The sequence below is a fragment of the Mobula hypostoma genome, chromosome 8, assembly GCF_963921235.1.
Source record: "Mobula hypostoma chromosome 8, sMobHyp1.1, whole genome shotgun sequence".
NCBI lineage: Eukaryota > Metazoa > Chordata > Chondrichthyes > Myliobatiformes > Myliobatidae > Mobula > Mobula hypostoma.
This window is the reverse complement of record NC_086104.1, coordinates 156,505,659-156,529,125: the sequence shown is the minus strand read 5'-3', so window position 1 is coordinate 156,529,125 and position 23,467 is coordinate 156,505,659. Positions and strand designations below refer to the sequence as shown.

Below are 23,467 nucleotides of genomic sequence, written 5' to 3'. Positions count from 1 at the left end.
CAGTTACATTGTAGTATTATAAGTCAACGGAACAGAAACACTGCGGGCGGTGAGTCCTGTGCTGCCCTGGGTCCTAAAGTCCACCGGCACTGAGACAGGTTAAATAAGGTCCAGAACTACCCTGGGTCCTAAAGTCCACCCACACTGAGCCAGGTTAAATAAGGGACTTGAGCATCCACCTTTTTTGGTATCTGCGGGCGGTCTCAGCACCAATCCCTTGTGGATAAGGAGGGCCAACTGTACTAGTCAAAATCTGTTTTTAACACTCACTAAATGTATTATGTAACTTTTCAATCTTGCTGAAATGCAATCAGTCCAGAGCTTGTCAAAATTAATCTAACTTTGAACAATGAACATAACTTTGGAAAATTCTCCTTTTACACTTTTATTAAGCACTAGAAAGCAAACCTCCTTTGCTACTGACGTGAGCCTCTCAATCCAGTCTTCGACTTCAGGCAGCTTGTCTTGGGTATCAATCTTTCGATCCCTTAGTTTTTCCGCAAATTTCCTAATTTTCTTAAGAGTGGTAATTTGCTGATTATACAGGTAGCGATCGAGAACAGTCACATGGGGCAGCTTTGTCAACACTGGGAGTGGCTGACTACAATAGGAAAGAAAAGAATAAAAAAAAAGCTATAAGATTTAAACAGTGGAGGGTATCCAAATGCAATACACTACTAGTGTAGGAAGCTTTGCTATCATGAAGCCAAAACATTGCTTTGGCTGAATGACAATCATCAAGCTATAGGGGACAGGTATCAAGGCAGGAAACTATAATATGCTCCAAATATGGGGGCCCAACACTGGTTAACTATAGAAAGAATCAGGGATTAAGGTCTGTCCCAGTTAACTGCCTTAACCCAAGAGAGTCAATGCATTACCTGCATTTGCCACATCAGGGATCTCTCACAGGGACAGTCATTATACCACTGACCTTTGGTTTATCATTGTTGATTCCTAGTAATTCGCAAAGGACGTCAGAGTAGGAGTCACAGAACACTACACTTCCATAGACTATATGCCTTTCTTCCGAGTAAATACACATGATAAAAATCCATTTAAGTGCTCCCCAAATCTCTTTCAACTCAATGCGTAGATAACCACTCTGATTTCCCAGATGACTAATTTTGTCCCGTGCTATCCTCTTGCTCTTAATATATGTCTAGAAGCCCTTAGGATTCTCTTTCACCTTGTTTGCTAGAGCAACTTCATGCCTTCTTTTAGAGCTCCTGATATCCTTCTTAAATATTTTCTTGCATTTCTTATTCTCCCCAAGTACCTCATTTGTTTCTGCCTGCCTATACCTGCTGTGCACCACCCTCTTTTTCTTAACCAGAGCCTCAATATCTGTTGAAAACCAAGGTACCCAAAACCTGTAATCCTTAGTGTTAGGGTTAGGGTGGAGTCATCATACAAAAAAAATATAAAATTATCATTCAAGGAGGCATCGAGAAACAACCATTTACTTTCAATAAACTCCAATTATCTGGGACAGCCAAGATGCTCAGCTTCCAGAGGCACATTACAAAAAAAGGGAAATAAGCAAGAAAATTTGTTGTTTGCATCATTGCAGATATTTGAACATAAATTACGACACACGAGACAGCCACTTGACCCACTGGATCAATGCTGGCTCTCAAAAAGAAATACCATCACTCCCATTACCCTCTATTTTACTGAGGCAATGCCATTTACAGAGCTGAAATTTTATAAGACATTAGTCAGAATGCACTTGGTGTATTGTGAGCAGTTTTGGGCCCCTTATCTAAGAAGAATGTGCTGACATTGGTGAGGGTCTAGAGGAGAATCAGAATCAGGTTTAATATCACTGGCATATCTCGTGAAATTTGTTGTTATGCAGCAGCAATACATAAAACAAAAAACTGCAAAATACGTTATATGTATTTATATATACACATACACATATACACCAGCATCCTGACATTGAGTGTGTGCGTTCAGGCTCCTGTACCTCCTTCCCAATGGTGGCAATGAAAAGAAGGCATGTGCTGGGTGATGGGGGTCCTTAATGATAGATACCAGAATGATTCCAGGAATGAAAAGCTAATATATGAGGAGTGTTTGATGGCTCTGGACCTGTACTTGCTGGAGTTTAGAAAAATGAGGGAAATCTCATTGAAGCCTATCTAATATTGAAAGGCCTAGATGGAGTGGACATGGACAGGATGTTTCTAATAGTGGGGGAGTCTAGGAACCAAAGGGCACAGCCTCAGAATACAAGGATATCCCTTTAGAACAGAAATGAGGAGGAATTTCTTCAGCCAGAGGGTGGTGAATTTTTTAATTTAATCCCATAGATGGCTGTGGAGGCCAAGTGAGTGGGTATATTTAAAGCAGAGGTTGATTGGTTCTTGATTATTAAAGGCATAAAAGGTTATGGGGAAAAAACAGGGGAAGGCTTTTGTTTCTGTGTGGATGAAGATTATCATCACCAAGGAGCAATGTTGCATTATGGGTGAAACAGTTACCATTTTAATTCATCACATGTTCTCAGGTTACAGCCAAATGCAGAAGTATTGTTCAATATTTGCTCACAATGTACACTCAAAAGAAGCAAGTTCTCGTTCACATACTAACAACAGAAGCAGGAGTAGACCATTTGGTCCCTTACACCTGGCTCTACCATCCAGCATGCTCATGGCCCAATATCTTACCTCAGCTCCAATTTCCTGCACTACTCCAATATCCCTTGATCCCCATGATATAGAAAAATCTATTCATGTCCATCTTGAACACATTAAGCGACTGGGCCTCCATAATCCTTTCGAGTGGAAAATCTCAGAGATTCAATACATCTGGGTTAAAAAAAGATTCTGCATGGGGATCTTTTATTTTCTCATCCCTCCACCCCTCACTGACCCAACACTGAACTGAGTCCACAACCAATGGTCTCACTCTACAACTCATCTTCTCAGTAATATTTATTTATTTGTTATTCTTTTCTTTATTTTGTACGCACGGTTTGTCTTCTTTTGCACACTGGTAGTTTGTCAGTCTTTGTATGTAATTTTTCATTGATTCTTTTGCACTTCTTTGTTCTACTGTGAATGCTTGCAAGAAAATGAATGTATGACATGTATGTACTCTGATAATAAAATTAGTTTGAATTTTGTACCTTCATCCACAGTACAGACATGCAGGCTAAGAGAAATATCAACTTTACAGATACCCTGCCAAACCCAAACTATATTTTACAAAATGAGGTCTGTTATTTTTTGATAGCCAATTTGGAGAGAAATTTTGTCAATAGATTGTGTATGCCATTCTTGCATATTGAAACCACAATGGATAAAAGACTCAATGAATCATATAAAAATGGCCTAAACAAACTCACCAAGACTTATCAAGAGAGGGGGAAGACTTTGACCTTGTCATTAAGTAGTACACCTGATCCCAGGAGAATAAGTTAATTGTTTAATCCAAAGTTCTTTTGTGGATTGTACTCAGAGCTACCTACCTGCAATCTTTCACCACACGGTCAAGCATCTTCATCCACATCCCTGTGAGTCGAGCTCCTTCAGATGGCACAGTTTGTTTGATGTCCTCCAAACTGGCTTTCTAAAATAAGTAAAATAACAATTCAGTACTATTAGAAAAAGTATCTAATATTTCACAATTTACCCTTCCCCAAACTGCTGTTTGGCATCTACACTCAGTGGCCACTTTGTTATGTACCCCCTGAACCTAACAAAGTGGACACAGTGTTAACGATCATGGTCTGCTGCTGTTCAGAGAAGCTCTTCTGCAGACCACTGTTGTAACGTGTGGTTATTTGAGTTACTGGCACATTACTGTCAGCTTGAAACAGTCTGGCCATTCTCTTCTGACCTCTCTCATTAACAAGGCATTTTCGTCCATAAAGTTGCTGCTCACCAGATGTTTTTGTTTGTTTTTGCACCATTCTCTGTGAACTCTAGACTGTCGTGTGTGAAAATCCCAGGATATCAGCAATTTCTAAGATACTCAAACCACCCAGTCTGGCACCACCTCCACAGTCAAAGTCACTTACAGTGGCATGCAAAAGTTTGGGCACTCCTGGTCAAAATTTCTGTTACTGTGAATAGATGCGAGTAAAAGATGAACTGATTTCCAAGAGGCATAAAGTTAAAGATGACACATTTTTTTCATATTTTCGGCAAGAAAACTTTTTATTTCCATCTTTTACAGTTTCAAAATAACAAAAAAGGAAAAGGGCCCAAATCAAAAGTTTGGGCACCCTGCATGGCAGTACTTAATAACACCCCCTTTGGCAAGTATCACAGCTTGTAAACGCTTTTTGTAGCCAGCTGAGAGTCCTTCAATTCTTGTTTGGGGAATTTTCGCCCATTGTTCCTTGCAAAAGGCTTGTAGTTCTGTGAGTTTCTTGGGCCGTCTTGCATGCACTGCTCTTTTGAGGTCTATCCACAGATTCTCGACGATGTTTAGGTCAGGGGACTGTGAGGGCCATGGAAAAAACTTCAGCTTGCGCCTCTTGAGGTAGTCCATTGTGGATTTTGAGGTGTGTTTAGGATCATTATCCTGTTGTAGAAGCCATTCTCTTTTCATCTTTGGCTTTTCTACAGACGGTGTGATGTTTGCTTCCAGAATTTGATGGTATTTAATTGAATTCATTCTTCCCTCTACCAGTAAATGTTCCCCGTGACACTGGCTGCAACACAAGCCCAAAGCATGATCGATCCACCCCCGTGCTTAACAGTTGGAGAGGGGTTCTTTTCATGAAATTCTGCACCCTTTTTTCCTCCAAACATACCTTTGCTCATTGCGGCCAAGAAGTTCTATTCAAAAGGTTCAAAGAAACATCTAAACAACCCTGATGCATTTTGGAAACCAGTCCTGTGGACTGATAAGTTAAAATAGAACAGGTCATATGCTACACTTTTATCTCCACTGCAATATACAGAGCTCTTTTTGTATTTTTTTGATAATAAGACATCTAATACTAAATTAACGTCATGCACTTTTATCCTTTTCTTCGGTTTATTACTTCAAAACTCTCTCCTATCACAAGCTTTCCCATGGCTCTACATTTGCTTAAATGTTGCTATTACTGAACATTTTCCAGTTCTAATGAATCACAGAATCAGTTTTAATATCACCGGCATGTGTTGCAAAATTTGTTAACTTTGCAAAAAACAGAAAGAAAAAGTATTGAGGTAGTGTTTATGGGTTCAATGACCACTCAGAAATCGGATGGCAGAGGGGGAGAAGCTGTTTCTGAAGCACTGAGTGTGTGCCTTCAGGTTTCTGTACCCACTTCATGATGGTAACATGTCCTGGGTGGTGGGGGCCCTTCATGATGGATGCCATCTTTTTGAGATATCGCTTCTTGAAGGTGTCTTGTATACATTGCAGACTAGTGCCCATAATGGAGCTGACTAATTTAACAACACTATGCAGTTTAATTCAATCCTGCGCAGCAACCACCCCGCCATACCAGACAATGATGCAGCCAGTTAGAATGGTCTCTGTGGTACATCTGTAGAAATTTGCGAGTGTTTTAGGCAACATACCAAATCTCAAATTCCTAATGAAATATAGCCGTTGGCTTGCCTTCTTTATAGCTGCATCAATATGTTGGGACCAAGTTAGGTTTTCAGAGACATTGACACCTAGGAACTTGAAATTGCTTACTCTCTGTACTTCTGATCCCTCTATGAGGACTGGTGTGTGTTCCCTTGCTGAAGTCCACAATCAACTCTTTGGTCTTCCTGATGCTAAGTGCAAAGCTGTTGCTGTGACACCATTCAACTAGCTGGTATATATCATTAGATGGCATTTGAGCTGTGCCTAGCCACACAGTCATGCATGTAGAGAGAGTAGAGCAGTGGGCTAAGCACACGTCCCTGAGGTGCACCAGTGTTAACTGTCAGTGAGGTGGAGATGTTATTTCCAATCTGCACAGATTGTGGTCTTCCAGTTAGGAAGTCGAGGATCCAGTTGCAGAGGGAGGTACAGAGGCCCAGGTTCTGTAGCTTTTCAATTAGGACTGTAGGAAAGATGGTGTTAAATGCTGAAATGTAGTCAATAAACAGCATCCTGACATAGGTATTTGTATTGTCCAGGTGATCCAAGGCCACATGGAGAGTCAATGAGATCATGTCTGCCATAGACCTATTGTGGCAATACACAAATTGCAGTGGGTCCAGGTCTTTGCTGAGGCAGGAGTTGATTCTAGCCATGACCAACATTTCGAAGTACTTCATAGATGTGAGTGCTACCGGACGATAGTCGTTAAGGCAGCTCACACTGCTCTTCTTGGGCACTGGTATAATTGTTGCCCTTTTGAAGCAGGTGGGAACTTCCGACTGTAGCAATGAGACTGAAAATGTCTCTGTGTTTTGTGAAAACACAAGTTTTCAGAGCCATACCAGGTACTCCCATCGGGGCCTGCTGCCTTGCGAGAGTGCACCCTCCTGAAAGATAGCCTGATGTCAGCCTCTGAGACTGACTTCACGGGGTCACCAGGTGCTACGGGGATCCTCATAGGAAGTCATAGACCAGCAACATTAATCCCGCTTCTCTTTTCAGAGGCTGGGGACATGTGTATCATTTTCAATTAAATGCAGCACAAGATACTCACCAGTTTATCTACAACTTTAAGCAAACTATTTAATCTATTGAGCCTGTGGTCAATATTTTCCCAGTACGATGTCAGTGCAGCCACAGGTTTTGTGTCACACCAAAGGAGGTAATAGTAGTAGTTACCTGCAAGCAAATGGTGAGATGGGGTTAGTGTCCATGAAACTAACCGGCATAATCAGACTTCTCTTTTGTTCAGTTCAGATTCAAATAAACTTTTAAAACCACAATAAAGTAGAAATAATATGGGTATAGTTATGTTAACGTACCTCACAGACAGCTAGTTTTAATTCTTGTAAGAGCTTGTACTTTTTCAAAGTAAAATTTGTTATCAAGGCATGTATGTGTTACAATATACTGCCTTGAGATTCATTTTCTTGCAGGCATTTACAGAAAAATAAAGAAATACAGTACAATTTATGAAAAAGTACATCAGAGGCTAACAACCTATGTGCAAAAGAAAACTAATTGTGCAAATGAAAGTAACAACGAGAACATGAGTTGTGAAGTCCTTGAAGGTGAGCCTACAGGCTATAAAATCAGTTTTGAGTTGGGATGAGTGAAGTTATCCACACCGGTTCAGAAGCCTGATGGTTCAAGAATAGTAACTGTTCCTGAACCTGATAGTGTGGAAACTAAGGCTTCTGTACCTCCTGCCTAATGGTAGTAGTGAAAACAATACATTGCCTGGATGGTGGGGATCTTTGATGATGGATGCTGCTTTCTTGTGACAGCAGACTATATAAGTATGTTCAATGGTGGGGAAGGCTTTGCCTATGATGGATAGCGGTATCCACCTCTTTCTGTAGATTTCTCCGTTCCTGGGCATTGGTGTTTCTGTAACAGGCCGTGATGGAACCAATTAGGATATTCTCCACTGTGCATCTACAGAGGTTTGTCAGAGTTTTAAGTGACATGCCAAATCCTCACAATCTTCTAAAAAGTAGTCATTTTCTAGTGTCACCCACTTGTACTAAAAGAAACAACCTGAGACACTGATTTTGTTTCTCTCTCATCAATCACTGCGAAGTTTCCTGCATTTACTGCTTTTAACTTAAGATCATAAGATATAAGAGAATTAAACCATTTGGCCCATCGAATCTGCTCCAACATTCAATTGTGGCTGACCCTTTTCTTCCCCCCCTCCTCAGCCCCACTCCCTGGCTTTCTTCCAATAATCTTTGATGCCATGCCAATCAACAACCTATCAACCTCCACCTTAAATACACCCAACGACCTGGCATCCACAACTGCCTGCGGCACTGAATTCCACCATTTTATCACCCTCAATCTAAAGAAATTTCTCCACATCTGTTTTAAATAGACACTCCTCTATCCTGAGGCTGTGCCCTCTTGTCCTAGACTCCCCCACCATGGGAAACATCCTTTTAACATTCAAAAGGTTTCAATGAAATTGCCCCCCCCCGCCCATCCTTCTAAACTCCAGCGACTGCAGGCCCAGAGCCATCAAACGTTCCTCATATGATACCTCCTCATTCCGGGAATCATCCTTGTGAATCTCCTCTGAAACCTCTCCAATGCCAGCACATCTTTTCTAAGATAAGGAGCCCAAATCTGTTCACAATACTCAAGGTGAGGCCTCACCAGTACCCTATAAGGCCTCAGCATCACATCTCTGCTCTTATATTCTAGGCCTCTTGAAATGAACGCTGATATCGCCTGCCTTCCTTACTACCGACTTAACCTGCAAGTCAACCTTTAGGGTGTTCTGCACAAGGACTCTCAAGTCCCTTTGCATCTCAGATTTTTGGATTTTCTCCCTGCTTAGAAAATAGTCTGCACATTTATTTCTTCTACCAAAGTGCAGGACCATTATATTTCATTTGCCACTTTCTTGCCCATTCTCCTAAACTGTCTAAGTCCTTCTGCAGCCTACCTGTTTCCTCAACACTACCTGCCCCTCCACCAATCTTTGTATCATCTTCAAAACTTCGCAACAAAACCATCTATTCCACCATCTAAATCATTGATATACAGCATAAAAAGAAACTGTTCCAACAAAGTTCCCTGCAGAACACCACTAGTCACTGGCAGGCAACCAGAAAAAGATCCTTTCATTCCCACTCGCTGCCTCCTATTAATCAGCCAATGCTCTGACCATGCCAGTAACTTTCCTGTAATGCCATAGGCTCTTAACTTGTAACGTAGCCTCATGTATGGCAACTTGTCAAAGGCCTTCTGAATGCCCAAATATACAACATCCATTACATCCCCTTTGCCTACTTGTAATCTCCTCAAAGAATTCCAAAAGGTTCATCAGGCAAGATTTTCCCTTAAGGAAACTTTGCTGACTTTGTCTTATCTTGTCCTGTGTCAGCAAGTATTCCATAACCTCATCCTTAACTATTGACTCTAACAGCTTCCCAACCACTGAGGTCAGGTTAACTGGTCTACAATTTCCTTTCTGCTGCTTCCCTCCTTCTTAAAGAGTGGAGTGACATTTGCAATTTAGCAGCCCTCCAAAACCATGCCAGAGTCCAGTGATCCTTGAAAGATCAATATTAATGCCTCTATAATCTCTAACGCTACTTCTTTCAGAACCCTAGGGTACCGTTCATCTGGTCCACTTGACTTATGCACCTTTAGGTCTTTCAGCTTTTCGAGCACCTTCTCCCTTGTAATAGTATCTGCACTCACTTCTCTTCCCTCACATCCTTCAACACATGGCACACTGCTAGAGTCTTCTGCATTGAAGACTGATGCAAAATACTCATTTAGTTCATCTGCCATCTCCTTGTCTCTGCTATTATTTGTCCAGGCTACTGTGGGAGGCAAGGGAAGAGATTGCTGAGCCTCTGGAGATGATCTTTGAATCATCAGTGGGGACAGGGGAGGTTCCGGAGGATTGGAGGGTTGTGGATGTTGTTCCTTTATTCAAGAAAGGGTGTAGAGATAGCCCAGGAAATTATAGACCAGTGAGTCTTGCCTCAGTGGTTGGTAAGTTGATGGAGAAAATCCTGAGAGGCAGAACTTATGAACATTTGGAGAGGTATAATATAATTTGAAATAGTCAGCATGGCCCTGTCAAGGACAGGTTGTGCCTTACGAGCCTGATTGAATTTTTTGAGGATGTGACTAAACACATTGATGAAGGAAGAGCAGTCGATGTAGTGTATCAGGATTTCAGCAAGGCATTTGATAAGGTACCCCATGCAAGGCTTATTGAGAAAGTAAGGAGGCATGGGATCCAAGGGGACATTGCTTTGTGGATCCAGAACTGGCTTACCCACAGAAGGCAAGGAATGGTTGTACATGGGTCATATTCTGCATGGAGGTCAGTCACCAGTGGAGTGATCTCAGGGATCTGTTCTGGGACCCTTCCTCTTTGTGATTTTTATAAATGACCTGGATGAGGAAGTGCAGGGATGGGTTAGCAAGTTTGCTGATGACACAAAGGTTGGAGGTGTTGTGGATAGGGTGGAGGGCTGTCAGAGGTTACAGCAGGACATTGATAGGATGCAAAACTGGGCTGAGAAGTGGCAGATGGAGTTCAACCCAGATAAGTGTGAAGTGGTTCATATTGGTAGGTCAAATATGATGGCAGAATATAGCATTAATGGTAAGACTCTTGGTAGTGTGGAGGATCAGAGGGATCTTGGGGTCCGAGCCCATAGAACGCTCAAAGCAGCTGCGCAGGTTGACTCTGTGGTTAAGAAGGCGTATGGTGTATTGTCCTTCATCAATCGTGGAACTGAATTTAGGAGCCGAGAAGTAATGTTGCAGCTATATAGAACCTTGGTCAGACCCCACTTGGAGTACTGTGCTCAGTTCTGGTCACCTCACTACAGGAAGGACGTGGAAACCATAGAAAGGGTGCAGAGGAGATTTACAAGGATGTTGCCTGGATTGAGGAGCATGCCTTATGAGAATAGGTTGAGAGAACTCAGCCTTTTCTCCTTGGATCAACGGAAGATGAGAGGTGACCTGATAGAGGTGTATAAGATGATGAGAGGCATTGATCATGTGGATAGTCAGAGGCTTTTTCCCAGGGCTGAAATGGTTGCCACAAGAGGACACAGGTTTAAGGTGCTGGGCAGTAGGTACAGAGGAGATGTCAATAGACAATAGACAATAGGTGCAGAAGTAGACCATTCGGCCCTTCGAGCCTGCACCGCCATTCTGAGATCACAGCTGATCATCTACTATCAATACCCGGTTCCTGCCTTGGCCCCATAACCCTTGATTCCCCTATCCATATATCTAGCTCCTTCTTGAAAGCATCCAGAAAATTGGCCTCCACTGCCTTCTGAGGTAGCGCGTTCCACACCTCCACAACTCTCTGGGAGAAGAAGTTTCTCCTCAACTCTGTCCTAAATGACCTACCCCTTATTCTTAAACCACGCCCTCTGGCACTGGACTCTCCCAGCATCTGGAACATATTTCCTGCCTCTATCTTGTCCAATCCCTTAATAATCTTATATGTCTCAATCAGATCCCCCCTCAATCTCCTTAATTCCAGCGTGTACAAGCCCAGTGTCTCTAACCTCTCTGCGTAAGACAGTCTGGACATCCCAGGAATTAACCTAGTGAACCTATGCTGCACCTCCTTCACAGCCAGGATGTCCTTCCTTAACCCTGGAGATCAAAACTGCACACAATACTCCAGGTATGGTCTCACCAGGGCCCTGTACAAATGCAAAAGGATTTCCTTGCTCTTGTACTCAATTCCCTTTGTAATAAAGGCCAACATTCCATTAGCCTTCTTCACTGCCTGCTGCACTTGCTCATTCACCTTCACAGACTGATGAACAAGTACTCCTAGATCTCTTTGTCTTTCTCCCTATCTAATTCCACACCGTTCAGATAATAATCTGCCTTCCTGTTCTTGCTCCCAAAGAGAATAACCTCACACTTATTCACATTAAACGCCATCTGCCAAGTTTCTGCCCACTCACCCAGCCTATCTAAGTCACCTTGGATTCTCCTAACATCCGCATCACGTCACACTGCCACCCAGTTTAGTATCATCAGCAAACTTGCTGATGTTATTCACAATGCCTTCCTCTAAATCATTGACGTAAATCGTAAACAGCTGTGGTCCCAATACTGAGCTCTGTGGCACCCCACTAGTCACCATTTGCCATTCTGAGAAACACCCATTCACTGCTATCCTTTGCTTTCTATCTGCCAACCAGTTTTCTATCCATGTCAATATCCTCCCTCCAATGCAATCAGCTCTGATTTTACCCACCAATCTCCTATGTGGTACCTTATCAAATGCCTTCTGAAAGTCAAGGTACACCACATCCACCGGATCTCCCGCGTCTATCTTCCTGGTTACATCCTCGAAAAACTCCAATAGATTAGTCAAGCATGTCAGGGGTAAGTTTTTTATTCAGAGAGTGGTGAGTGCGTGGAATGGGCTGCCGGCAACAGTGGTAGATGCAGATACGATGGGGTCTTTTAAGAGACTTTTGGATAGGTACATGGAGCTTAGAAAAATGGAGGGCTATAAGTAAGCTTAGTAATTTCTAAGGTAGGGACATGTTCGGCACAACTTTGTGGGCCGAAGGGCCTGTATTGTGCTGTAGGTTTTCTGTTTCTATTATTTCTCTGGAGTCATTTCCTAGCAGTCCTACATCCACTGTCATCTCTTTTTTCATTTTTTATATACTTGAAAAAGCTTTTTCTATCCACCTTGATATTGTTGGCTAGCTTGCTTTCATATTCCATCTTTTCCCTCCTAATGATTCTTTCAGTTGCTTTCTGTAGATTTTTAAAAGCTTCCCAGTTCTCTACCTGCTAGCTAATTTTTGCTTTGTTGTACACCCTCTCTTTTGTTTTACATTAACTTTGACTTCCCTTGTCAGCCACAGTTGTACTATTTTGCCATTTGCATATTTCTTTGTTTTTGGAATACATCTATCCTGCACCTTCCTAATTTTTCCCAGAAACACAAGTCATTGCTGCTCTGCTGTCATCCTTGCCAGCATTTCCTTCCAATTTACTTTGGCCAACTCCTCCATTATACTATTGTAATTTCCTTTAGTCCACTGAAATACTGCTTTACTTTCTCCCTATCAAATTTCAAGTTGAACTCAATCATATTCTGATCACTGCCTCCTAATGGTTCCTTTACCTTAAACTCCCTAATCACCTCCGGTTCATTACATAATACCCAAGTAGACTCAATGATAAACTGTTCTAAAAAGCCATCTCATGGGCATTCAACTAATTCACCCTTTTGAGATCCATTACCAACCTGCTTTTCCCAATCTACCTGCATATTAATATCTCGCATGACTATCATAACTCCGCCCTTTTCACATGCCTTTTCTATTTCCCATTGTAATCTGTAGTCCACATCCTAGCCAGCTTTTACCCTTGCAATTTCTTAACTCAACCCACAAGGATTCAACATCTTCTGATCCTATGTCATATCTTTCTAATGATTTGATGCCTTTTTTCAACCAGCAGGCACTCCCTCTGCCTGCCCTCCTATCCCCCAGATACAATGTGTGACCTCGGACATTCAGCTCCCAACTACAACATACATGACAATCTGTAAAAGTGCAACAAGATCATCCACCTTATTTCTTATAGTCCATGCATTGATATATTAAACTTTCAGTACTGCATTTGCTACCCTTTTTGATTCTGCATCCCTAATGCACTGATACTCACCATGCTGGCTCCAATTTTGCTTATCGTCTGCCTGCCCCTCCTGACAGTCTGACTGTATGCTATTTTTGCTTTTTTTTTTAACCATTCATCCTATCCTGAGTCCCTTCACTCCAGTTCCCAACCCTCTGGCAAATCAGTTTAAACCCTCTCCAACAGCTCTAACAAACCCACCTGTGAGAATATTGGTCCCCCTCGAGTTCAGGTGCAACCCGTCCCTTTTGTACAAGTCATACCTCTCCCAGAAGAGATCCCAATGACCCAACAAACTGAAACCCTCCCCCTTGCAACAGCTTCTCAGCCATGACCTGTTTTTTCCCGTCACTGGCATGTGCACAGATAGCAATCCCGAAATTACTATCCTGCTTGTCAGCTTTCTGCCTTGCTCTCTAAATTCTCTCTTCAGGACCTCTGTGCTTTTCCTCACTATGTCATTGGTAACAACCTGTACCAAGACATCTGGCTGCTCCCCCTCCAAAAGGCTGTGGACACCATCTGAGATGTCCCTGACCCTGGCAGGTAATATATCATCCAGGTGTCCTGTTCACATCTACAGAATCTCCTGTCTGTCCCACTGACTATTCTCCCTCTTTCCCTTCTGCACCACGGACCCATGCTCAATGCCAGTATCCTGGTCTCTGTGGCTTTCTCCTGGGAGGTCATCCCCCACAATAGCATCCAAAATGGTATACTTATTATTGAGGGAAGTGGGCACAAGGGTGTTCTGCGCTAACTGCCTATTCACCTTCCCATTCCTTCTCCAGACAGTCACACAGCTACTGCCTCCTGCAACTTAGGGGTGACTACTTCCCTGTAACTCTGATCAATGATCTCCTCACTCTCATGTACAAGGTCTCCCAGGACTCCAACATCCAGTATGAAGAACGCACATCAGGCATTTAAAGTATACTGAGTACCGCTGACACAGTAAGAAGAGAGGGAAACTTAACAGAAACTTACTCAGAGTCAATGCCTCTTCTGAGCCAAAGCCTCCTTTGAGTCAAAGCCTGACATTCCCACTCTCACCACTGGCCCACTCCCAACAATGGCCACTCTGCTTGTCCCTTCTGTATTTATTCCTCTCTGCACTGCTCCCGTTGCTGGAATTACACTGAATGCTTGTGAAGCTCTCCTTTTAAATAGGTGCCGCTAACCTGTGAGTAACCTCCTCACTGGGTGCTGCTCCCGCTGCTGAAATGACTGGAAAACTTGGTTTTCTAGCATCTCTACTACTTTGTTTTAGTTTTGTTGAATGAAACAGGACATAACTATAAGGTATGGAGTTCTCCCAGTGGCCTGTTGCATTTTCGAAATGATCAGCAGTGCATTCATCTCACTGCCAATTGTAGGAGCTTGCTGGGTATAAATTAGTTCTGAGGTTGTCAGATAAAAGCCTAACAGTGCCAAGCTTAGAAATAATTCATTGCTGCTTTAGGATATGAAGGACACCAGATAAACATCTCTCATTCTTTTATCCATATGCACAATTTATCTTTCTGTCTTTTCCATCTGACCTTTCAACTGTATAATCCTAGCAACACACACAAAATGCTGGAGGATCTCAGCAGGCCAGGCAGCATCTATGGAAAAGAGTAAACAGTTGACGTTTCAAGCCAAGACCCTTCATCATTATACAGTTGTTAGCTGTATCATCCTAACAGTTTGAACCTACCCTGCATTTTACAGACAAGCTTAGGATAATTATTCATATTTAGGACTTGAAATTTTCCAACAATAAGTAATATCCAAAGACCAATTAGCACAAAGTGTTAGAAAATGCATTTTACATTTCAACGTACACTTTGGTTTACCAATGCAATGTGTATAAACTATTGCATCAGCTTAAAGCAGGTAAGTGATGTTATTGAGGTACTGTGTTGGTGTGGGGTGGAAGAACCTCTAGGATAACATAAACAAGGGCAACAGTGCATGAGCAAATGTGCCAGTATTATTATTGTCACATTCAACTTTAGTTTCAGTTATAGAAACTACAAATTGATTGATCTGAACAAAGTTGTCTTTTAATAACCATAAATTTCTAATTTTGCCAACAACAATAACCATTGTAACTGTAAAACCATAAGACATAGGAGCATAATTAGGCTACTCAGCCCATCGAGTCTGCTTCACCATTCCATCATGGCTGATTTATTATCCCTCTCAACTCCATTCTTTGCCTTCTCCCCATAATCTTTGATGCCCACAACAGAACCAGATTGAGGGACACATGGAATCATGAAGAAGCAGTAAGTCACTTGGCCCCTCAAGCTTGCCCACATTTCAATATGATCTTGGCAGGTATGTCCCAGGGCTTAATTACTCATCTGTGACAATTCTCTACAATCCTCAGCTGTTCGAAAGATAAGCAGGTTATCTATGTTCTCTTAAACACCTAGCCCAGACTATTCTCAGTGGAATTCCAGATTCGTAACCTCTCAGGAAGAAATTCATATGCATCTTAATTCTAAACGACTGTCCCCTAATCACGTATATAACAAATAATTGTGAAATATCAAGTACTATAAAGCAATTGGACATTGTACCTGCACTCTAAAAAAAATTGCACTACCTTCTGCTAGAAACAAAAGAAAAATATATTTTTATTTTTATTTAGAGATAGATCATGGTAAAAGGCCCTTCTGGCCCAGTGAGCCCATGCAGCCCAATTATACCCATGCTAACCCGCTAAGCTGTACATCTTTGTAATGTGAGAGGAAACCCAGAGCACTGGTGGAAACCCATGCAGCCACAGGGAGAACTTACAAGTTCCTTACTGACAGTGGCGGAATTGTGCTAATGGCTACACAACCATTGCCAACACTAAAAAGTATTGTTGTTACATTTGCTACGGATTTATCTTAAACATTAAATAAAAATGGAAAATGCTGGAAATGCTCTACAGATTGAGGCAACATTTGTAGAGGGAAATAGAGACAATATTTCAGATTAATAATCGCCTGTTAGAACCCTTCAAGTTCTAATTCCAGTGCCTTCTTCAGTATCATCCAGCTTTGCTACTTACCATCAAACACAGGCTGGCTGTACTGAGTGTTGGATGCATGAAGTTTACAAGACTTGTCAAATCTATTTCCATAATTCCCTATGCTGACCTCGAACTGGATTGGTTCCTTGGTGTCTTGCAGTTGTGTGGCTGAGTAGAAAACGACGCAAAGACTGTACCTCCGCCTATGTAAGTACCTCTAAAGCCATAAGATGGAAAAGGAGACAGTTCTTGCAGCATAGAACATGATGTAATATTTAAAAACACTTTCCAGAATAGGCTGACAAACACAAAATTCTGACTGCACATTAAATGAGGGTCCAAACTAAAAGTTTGATCAAAGATAAATAATAGAAAAATAGAGCTAGGAAGGTTTAAGAATAAAACTGGTGATGGATCTTGAACTGTAAACAGTAACTATTTGTCTTTCTATAGGCACAGATTCAAATGAGGTTACATCTCCTCCAACCCCAGTTACTGTATACAATGTGATCCTCTACATCGACCAGACGAAGCACAGACTAGGAGACCGCTTTGTCAAGCATTTGCCTTCTGTCTGCAAAAGTCATCTTGAGCTCCCAGTTGCAAATCATTTTAACTCAACTCCCTATTCCCACACCAATGTGCCTGTCTTCAGCCTCCTCCACTGTCAGGGTGAAGCCAAACACAAGCTAGAGGGAGAGCACCTCATATTCCATCTGGGTGGTCTACAATCCAAAGGCATCAACCCTGAATTCTCCAATTTGAGGAGAATTTCTGGCATTCTGCTAGTGTCTTCTATAGTGAACACTGACACAAAATATTGTGTAATGTTCAGGAAACAGGTAGGATGCAGAAGGACTTAGACAGATTAGGAGAAGGGGCAAGAAAGTGGCAAATGAAATATAGTGTTGGAAAATCCATGACCATGCACTTTGGGAGTAGAAATAAATGTGCAGACTATTTTTTAAATGGGGAGAAAATCCAAAAATCTGAAATGCAAAGGGACTTGGGAGTCCTTGTGCAGAACACCCTAAAAATTAACTCACAGGTTGAGTCGGTGGTGAGGAAGGCAAATGCAATGTTAGCATTCACTTCAAGAGTCTAGAATACAAAAGCAAGGATGTAATGCTGAGGCTTTGTAAGACAGTGGTGAGGCTTCACCTTGAGTATTGTGAACAGTTTTGGGCCCCTCATCTTAGAAAAGATGTGCTGGCGTTGGAGAAGGTCCAGAGGAGGTTCACAAGGATGATTCCAGGAATGAAAGGGTTATCATACGGGGAACGTTTGATGGCTCTGGGTCTGTACTCGCTGGAATTCAGAAGGATGAGGGGGAGGGATCTCATTGAAACCTTTCAAATGTTTAAAGGCCTAGACAGTAGATGTGGAAAGGACGTTTCCCATGGATCGGAGAGCACAGCCTTAGGATAAAGGGGCATCCTTTCAAAACAGAGATGCGGAGAAATTTCTTTAGCCAAAGAGTGGTGAATTTGTGGAATTTGTTGCCACATGCAGCTGTGGAGGCCAGGTCGTTGGGTGTATTTAAGGCAGAGACGGATAGGTTCTTGATTGGACATGGCATCAATGGTTATGGGGAGAAGGCCAGGAACTGGGGTTGAGAAGGAGAAGAAAAAAAGTATCAGCCATGATTGAATGGCAGAGCAGACTCAATGGGCCAGGTGGCCTAATTCTGCCCTATGTCTTATGGTCTTAATTATTAAGTTCTATTGCCATTTCTTTTTCCCCTACTACCTCTCCAGCATTATTTTCCAGCGGTCCAGTATTCCACTCTCGCCTCTCTTTTACTCTTTATATATTATTGGCTAGCTTCCCTTCATATTTCACCTTTTCTCTCCTAATGGTTTTTTAGTTGCCTTCTGTTGTTTTTGAAAAGCTTCTCAATCTTCTAACTTCCCACTAATATTTGCTACAGTATATTGTATCCCTCTTTTTTTGCTTTACTGCTGTCTTTGACTTCCCTTGTCAGCCACATTTGCTTCATCCTCCCTTTAGAATACTTCTTCATCTTTGGGATGTATCTGTCCTGCGCATTCCAAATTGCCCACTGAAACTCCAGCCATCAACCCTGCTGGTGTTCCCTTCCAATCAACTTTGGCCAGCTCATCTCTCATGCTTCTGTAATTCCCTTTACTCCACTGTAATACAGATTCATCTGATTTTGGTGTCTTCCTCACAAAACTGCAGGGTGAATTGCATCATTATAATCACTGCTTCAGATGGGTTCCTTTACCTTAAGCTCCCTAATCAAATTAGGTTCATTACACAATACCCAATCCATAATTGTCTTGCCCCTAGTGGGTTCAACCACAAGCTGCTCTAAAAAGCCATCTCATGAACATTCTACAAATTCTCTCTCTTAAAATCCAACACCAATCTGACTTGTCCAATCAACCTGCATATTGAAATCTCCCAAGACTATCATAGCATTGCATTTTTTTAACATGCTTTTTCAACCTCCCACTGTAATTTGTATCCCACATCATGGCTACTGTTTGGAGGCCTATATACAACTCCCATCGGGGTCCTTTTACTCTTGCAGTTTCTTAACTCCAACCACAAAGATTCCACATCTTCTTATCCTATGTCACCTCTTTCTAAGGATTTGATTTCATTTTTACTAACGGAGCCACGTCACCGCCTCTGCCTACTTGCCAGTTCTTTTGATTACAAGGTGTATCCTTGGATCTTAAGCTCCCAACTACAATCTTTCAGTCACAGCTCCGTGATGCCCACAATGTCATACCTGCCAATCTCGAATTGAGTACAAGATCATCTACCTTATACTATGTACTGTGTGCATTCAAGTGTAACCCCTACAGTCATCACTTTTTTTGATTTTGTCCCCATGTTACACTTCAAAGCATCTCACTGACAGCAATTTTATCCTATCATCTCCCTGTCCTTCCTCACAGTTTCACTACGCACTTGTATAACCAACTGCCCCATCCACAACCCTATCATTTCAGTTTCCTGCACCCTGCCAAATTAGTTTAACAGAAGGAATGCACTCCCTTTCCAATATGCAGTTCAGGAAGAGGATGTAACATGGTGATGCAGGGTAACAGGGGACTATTTACATGTTATTGCAAATCAGTGGGCTTCATGAGATCACCTATACAAGTCCTCATACTTCAATACTTTGAGTCATAAAATATTAGAGTCAGATGTGCTTATTCTGCATTGATCAAATTGGGCCTCTGATTATGAAGGTGATTCAATTTAATCTGGCATCAATTAAGAGAGATTAAGACATTAGATTTACTTGTCACATGTACATGTACATACAATGAAATGTGTCAGTTGCATCGACCAGCAACATAGTCAAGGATGTGCTGTGGGCAACCCACAAACGTTGCCACATTTCCAATGTCAACATAGCAAGCTCACTACTCACTAAACCTAACCTATACATTTTTGGAATGTGGAAGGAAAGTGGAGCACCTGGAAGAGACCCCAGGATCATGGAGAAACTGTACAAACTCTTTACAGACAGCAGCAGGAATTGATCACCAATCAGTGATTGCTGGTGCTATAAAGCAATTGCACTAACTGCTAACTACCATGCCACTTCTAACAACATTTCAGTCATAGATATACAACATAGGTCAGTTCTTCCTTTCAGGTAATTCCATATACTGGGAATCAAGCCTCAGGCCTTCCTAATCTGATTAGAAAAGCAAATAATTTACCTATAGAAACTTGCTTTGTTAATACCTGTACAATCAAAGAATCGTCAGAAGGCAATTTATCGATGTTGTTTCCTGAATGTTCCTCTAACCTTGTTATTAATTCTATCAAAATTCGACCTCGGTAGGAGACTCCTTCCACCTGGAAGAGAAAGAAAATGCAATCTATGTTAAATTAGTGTCATTAAGTTTGCTTCTTATTACTTCAATTTGCAACTGAGGAAGGATGGTCTGCAAGTTATTTCTGCTTAAACTTTTCTGAACCATGAACCTTTCAGTGATCCCAGATCTTGCCAATTCACAGTTGATCTTCATTTCTCAAAGCATAGTTGCTCATGTTGGGGATTAGAAAGTCACCACCTGGGAAAGAGTGTGCCAGCAAGAATCATGGCCTTGAAGAAAGGGCCAACTGTGGAAAAATAAACAGGAAGGAGATTTATTACATGAAATATATCACCCCAGCCACATGAGGTTTCTCTTTAAAAATAAAAATGGCACATATAAAGTAGTAAGTAAAATTCAGCCTTTGAAGCCATTCCAGGATGTTTCTTGCTTTTGTTGGACTGAACTTCCTGCCAGGGAGTATTAGTAGAGGCAAATACATTTGGGACATTTAAGAAACTCTTAGATAGGCACAAGAATGATAGAAAAGTGGAAGATTATGTAGGAGGGAAAGGTTAGATTGATTTTGGAATAGGTTAAAAGTTTTGCATGACATCATGAGCCAAAGGGCCTGTACTGTGTTATACTGTTCTGTTTTATGATCTCCTCTGATTTGAAATGTATTTCTTTTCATATCTCCTTTCGAGAAAGTGGTGTACACCATACTTTTAGACTTCTCAATGACTTCAGCCATTACGTTATGCAATCATCCATCCAATATAGACTTACTCTCACCCTGTCACACTATACACATTCCTCATTGGGGTGACCAATGGAGAGGCTTTACTCATTGGAGTTTAGAAAAATAAGAGGTTATTTTATTGAAACATAGGATTCTGAGTAGATTGGCAATGTGAGGATGTTTCCTTGGTGGGTGTACAAACATATATAGAAGCAGGAATTTCCACTCTATGAGGGCTGTAAATCACAAGTATTCACTCTATCAAAGAGCAGTGGAGAGGGTCAATGAATACACTTAAAGCAGTAACTGATGGATTTTTTTTTAACTACAAAGATGCCAAATGGTATGGGGATAACATGGTAAAGTGAAGTTGAAGCTTAGATGTGAAACATCTTATTTAATGGCAGAGCAGGTTCAAGAAATTAAATGATCTACTACAGTTTCTGCCATTCAGCACACATTGAACACTAGTTGTCTGCCAGTCTTTCTGTGTAGTTTTGCATTTATTCTGTTGTATTTCACTGTTTTGTTGTGAATGCCTGCAAGAAAATGGAACTCAGGGTAGTTAATATGACTTTGATAAAAATTTACTTTGAACTCTGTTTCTTATGGAATCTCTAGCCTCTCCTGGTTATATTTACAGTTCTACAATCAATATACTTCTTAATTTACTACTTCTCATAAACTTCTAAATACAGAAATATACTCTGCATTTTCCACACGTCCTCATCTATGCTTGCTTCCTTCCAAGGCCTCTTTACTTACTTTCTCCTGATTCTTAAAATCCAGTGTTCTTTGACACACTGACATATCCCTCTCTAAATCTGCAACACTCTATTCAACAAGGGCCAACACCAATATTGTTATTAAACTTTCTAACATGGCTGATGCCACTGCAGCTTGGCGAAATGAGTTCTACCCTGTCTAGGCTGAATTAGCTCACTGACACCTTTTCACAATCCTTCTCTAAACCATGGCCTCATCAATGACCATCTGGCTATTACCTCCCAGTGGTCCCAAACATCATCTCCTCAACAGCTTTCAATCTCATAGTTGTGCAATCACATTATGCCCTCCTCTGGCTCTTCCTAAATATCCTTTTAAAAAGGCTGTATTCATCCTTGCCCACAGAATTATTCTTTGCAACCATAACTCTATTCCTTCCTTTTTCCTAGTTCCTACTCTTTCATTTTCATTGTGGATGTTCATTTTTCGGCATAACTGATGGCACTTTGCTTTTTTTCCATGAATACAGGTCCAACCATCCCCCTTCATCACCACTCTCTTGGCTGAATTTGTTCCCATATTAATTGACTCCTTTACTTTCACTTAATAGCTCCAAATCAAAATTGTAGCTATGGGAACTTGACTGGGTCCATGACTCTTTATAGTACATGCCTAAGTCCTACTCAGGCCTGCATCTTTGAATTGTTATCTGGTATTTTGAGTATTTTCTACTTTCCAACTCTGGTTTCAGATTAATTGCCAAAATAGAGGTGGAAAGTAAGGAGATTTTTTTTTAAACTTAAGTGGTCCAAAATATTTCTACCAAAGGAGGCACAAGATAGCCTTCCCTTGACTAGCCTGCAGGTCATCATTGGGGAAGGTATAGCACCTGCTTAGTCCTCCATTCCACACCCCCCCCCGATCAGGGTCACGTGGAGCCATGGGAGCAGATGGTGGATTGTCATATGAACAGCCAGTGCATATCACAAGTCCTGGTTATGTGACATTGGCACCAGACAGACAACTTTTGAAGTGTATTGATAATGGTTGGAATCACCCACCCTGTAAAGACACTGCCCAGAAGAAGGCAATGGCAAACCACCTCTGTAAAAATAAGCTTAAAACAATCATGTTCATGACAGCATGATTGCCACATAATGATGGTGATTCAAAATGCACTGTCTGAAAGGGTGGGATAGATGTTATAAAGATAATTTTTAAAAAGGAATATTATAAGCACTTCTGTCTTAGTCTCTTCTTAAATATTAACAGGAAGCTTTGAAATTTTGCTCAATAATAAAGTCAGGTACCTTTCCACGGTTGAATTCATCATCCTTATCTGTGCCATCAAGACCCTCCCTGGGGCTGCCATAAAGGTTCAAAAAGCATGGTCCAAAAGCTGGAAGAAACCCGCCTGAATCTTCATCTGATGGGATGGAAACCAATATGCATTATGACCAAGTAATCAACAGCAAGATTTAAATTAATTCAGGAATGACATCTGACTTCAACTGCAAATAGGGATATGAACTGAAGCTGTCTGCAATCATGACTAGAAGACAGCTATTACAGAATTCATAACAGAAGCTTTTCTTAATCTAGGGAGTGGTGACAATATGGAACTCACACAAGGACAAGTTAAGGCAAATAGTGCAGACATGTTTAAGGGAAAACCAGACAAATTACACAAGGGAGAAATAAAGGATAATACAAAACAAAATCAAAATGAGGAATTCTCATGGATCATGAACACTGGCAATAAACTAAAGGGTGCAAATTTCAAGGAGTGGAGAAGTGAAACTACACAAGCAGCAGATTTATTCAGCTGTTTGTATGTTCTACAATACCTAGAACAATGATCCCAAAAACATTCTCCACTATTATATCCATGGCATGATTCCTGATGAAAGGACTCGGTCTGAAATGTTGACTCTTTATTTCTCTCCATTGATGCTGCCTGACCTGCTA

The 23,467-nt window shown here is 41.4% G+C and overlaps 1 protein-coding gene across 1 annotated transcript in view; it reads right to left on the bottom strand.

Moving 5' to 3' along the window:
- The window catches only part of LOC134351229 (myoferlin-like), a 186,636-nt gene that overhangs the window by 119,508 nt on the left and 43,661 nt on the right, over positions 1-23,467 (bottom strand). Inside the window, exons 16-21 of the mRNA XM_063057334.1 lie at positions 22,810-22,925; positions 19,958-20,071; positions 16,265-16,442; positions 6,602-6,726; positions 3,479-3,579; positions 409-601 (exon numbers count right to left, since the gene is read on the bottom strand). Of these exons, the coding sequence (XP_062913404.1) occupies positions 409-601; positions 3,479-3,579; positions 6,602-6,726; positions 16,265-16,442; positions 19,958-20,071; positions 22,810-22,925 (827 nt within the window). The remainder of the gene's footprint in view (positions 1-408; positions 602-3,478; positions 3,580-6,601; positions 6,727-16,264; positions 16,443-19,957; positions 20,072-22,809; positions 22,926-23,467) is intronic.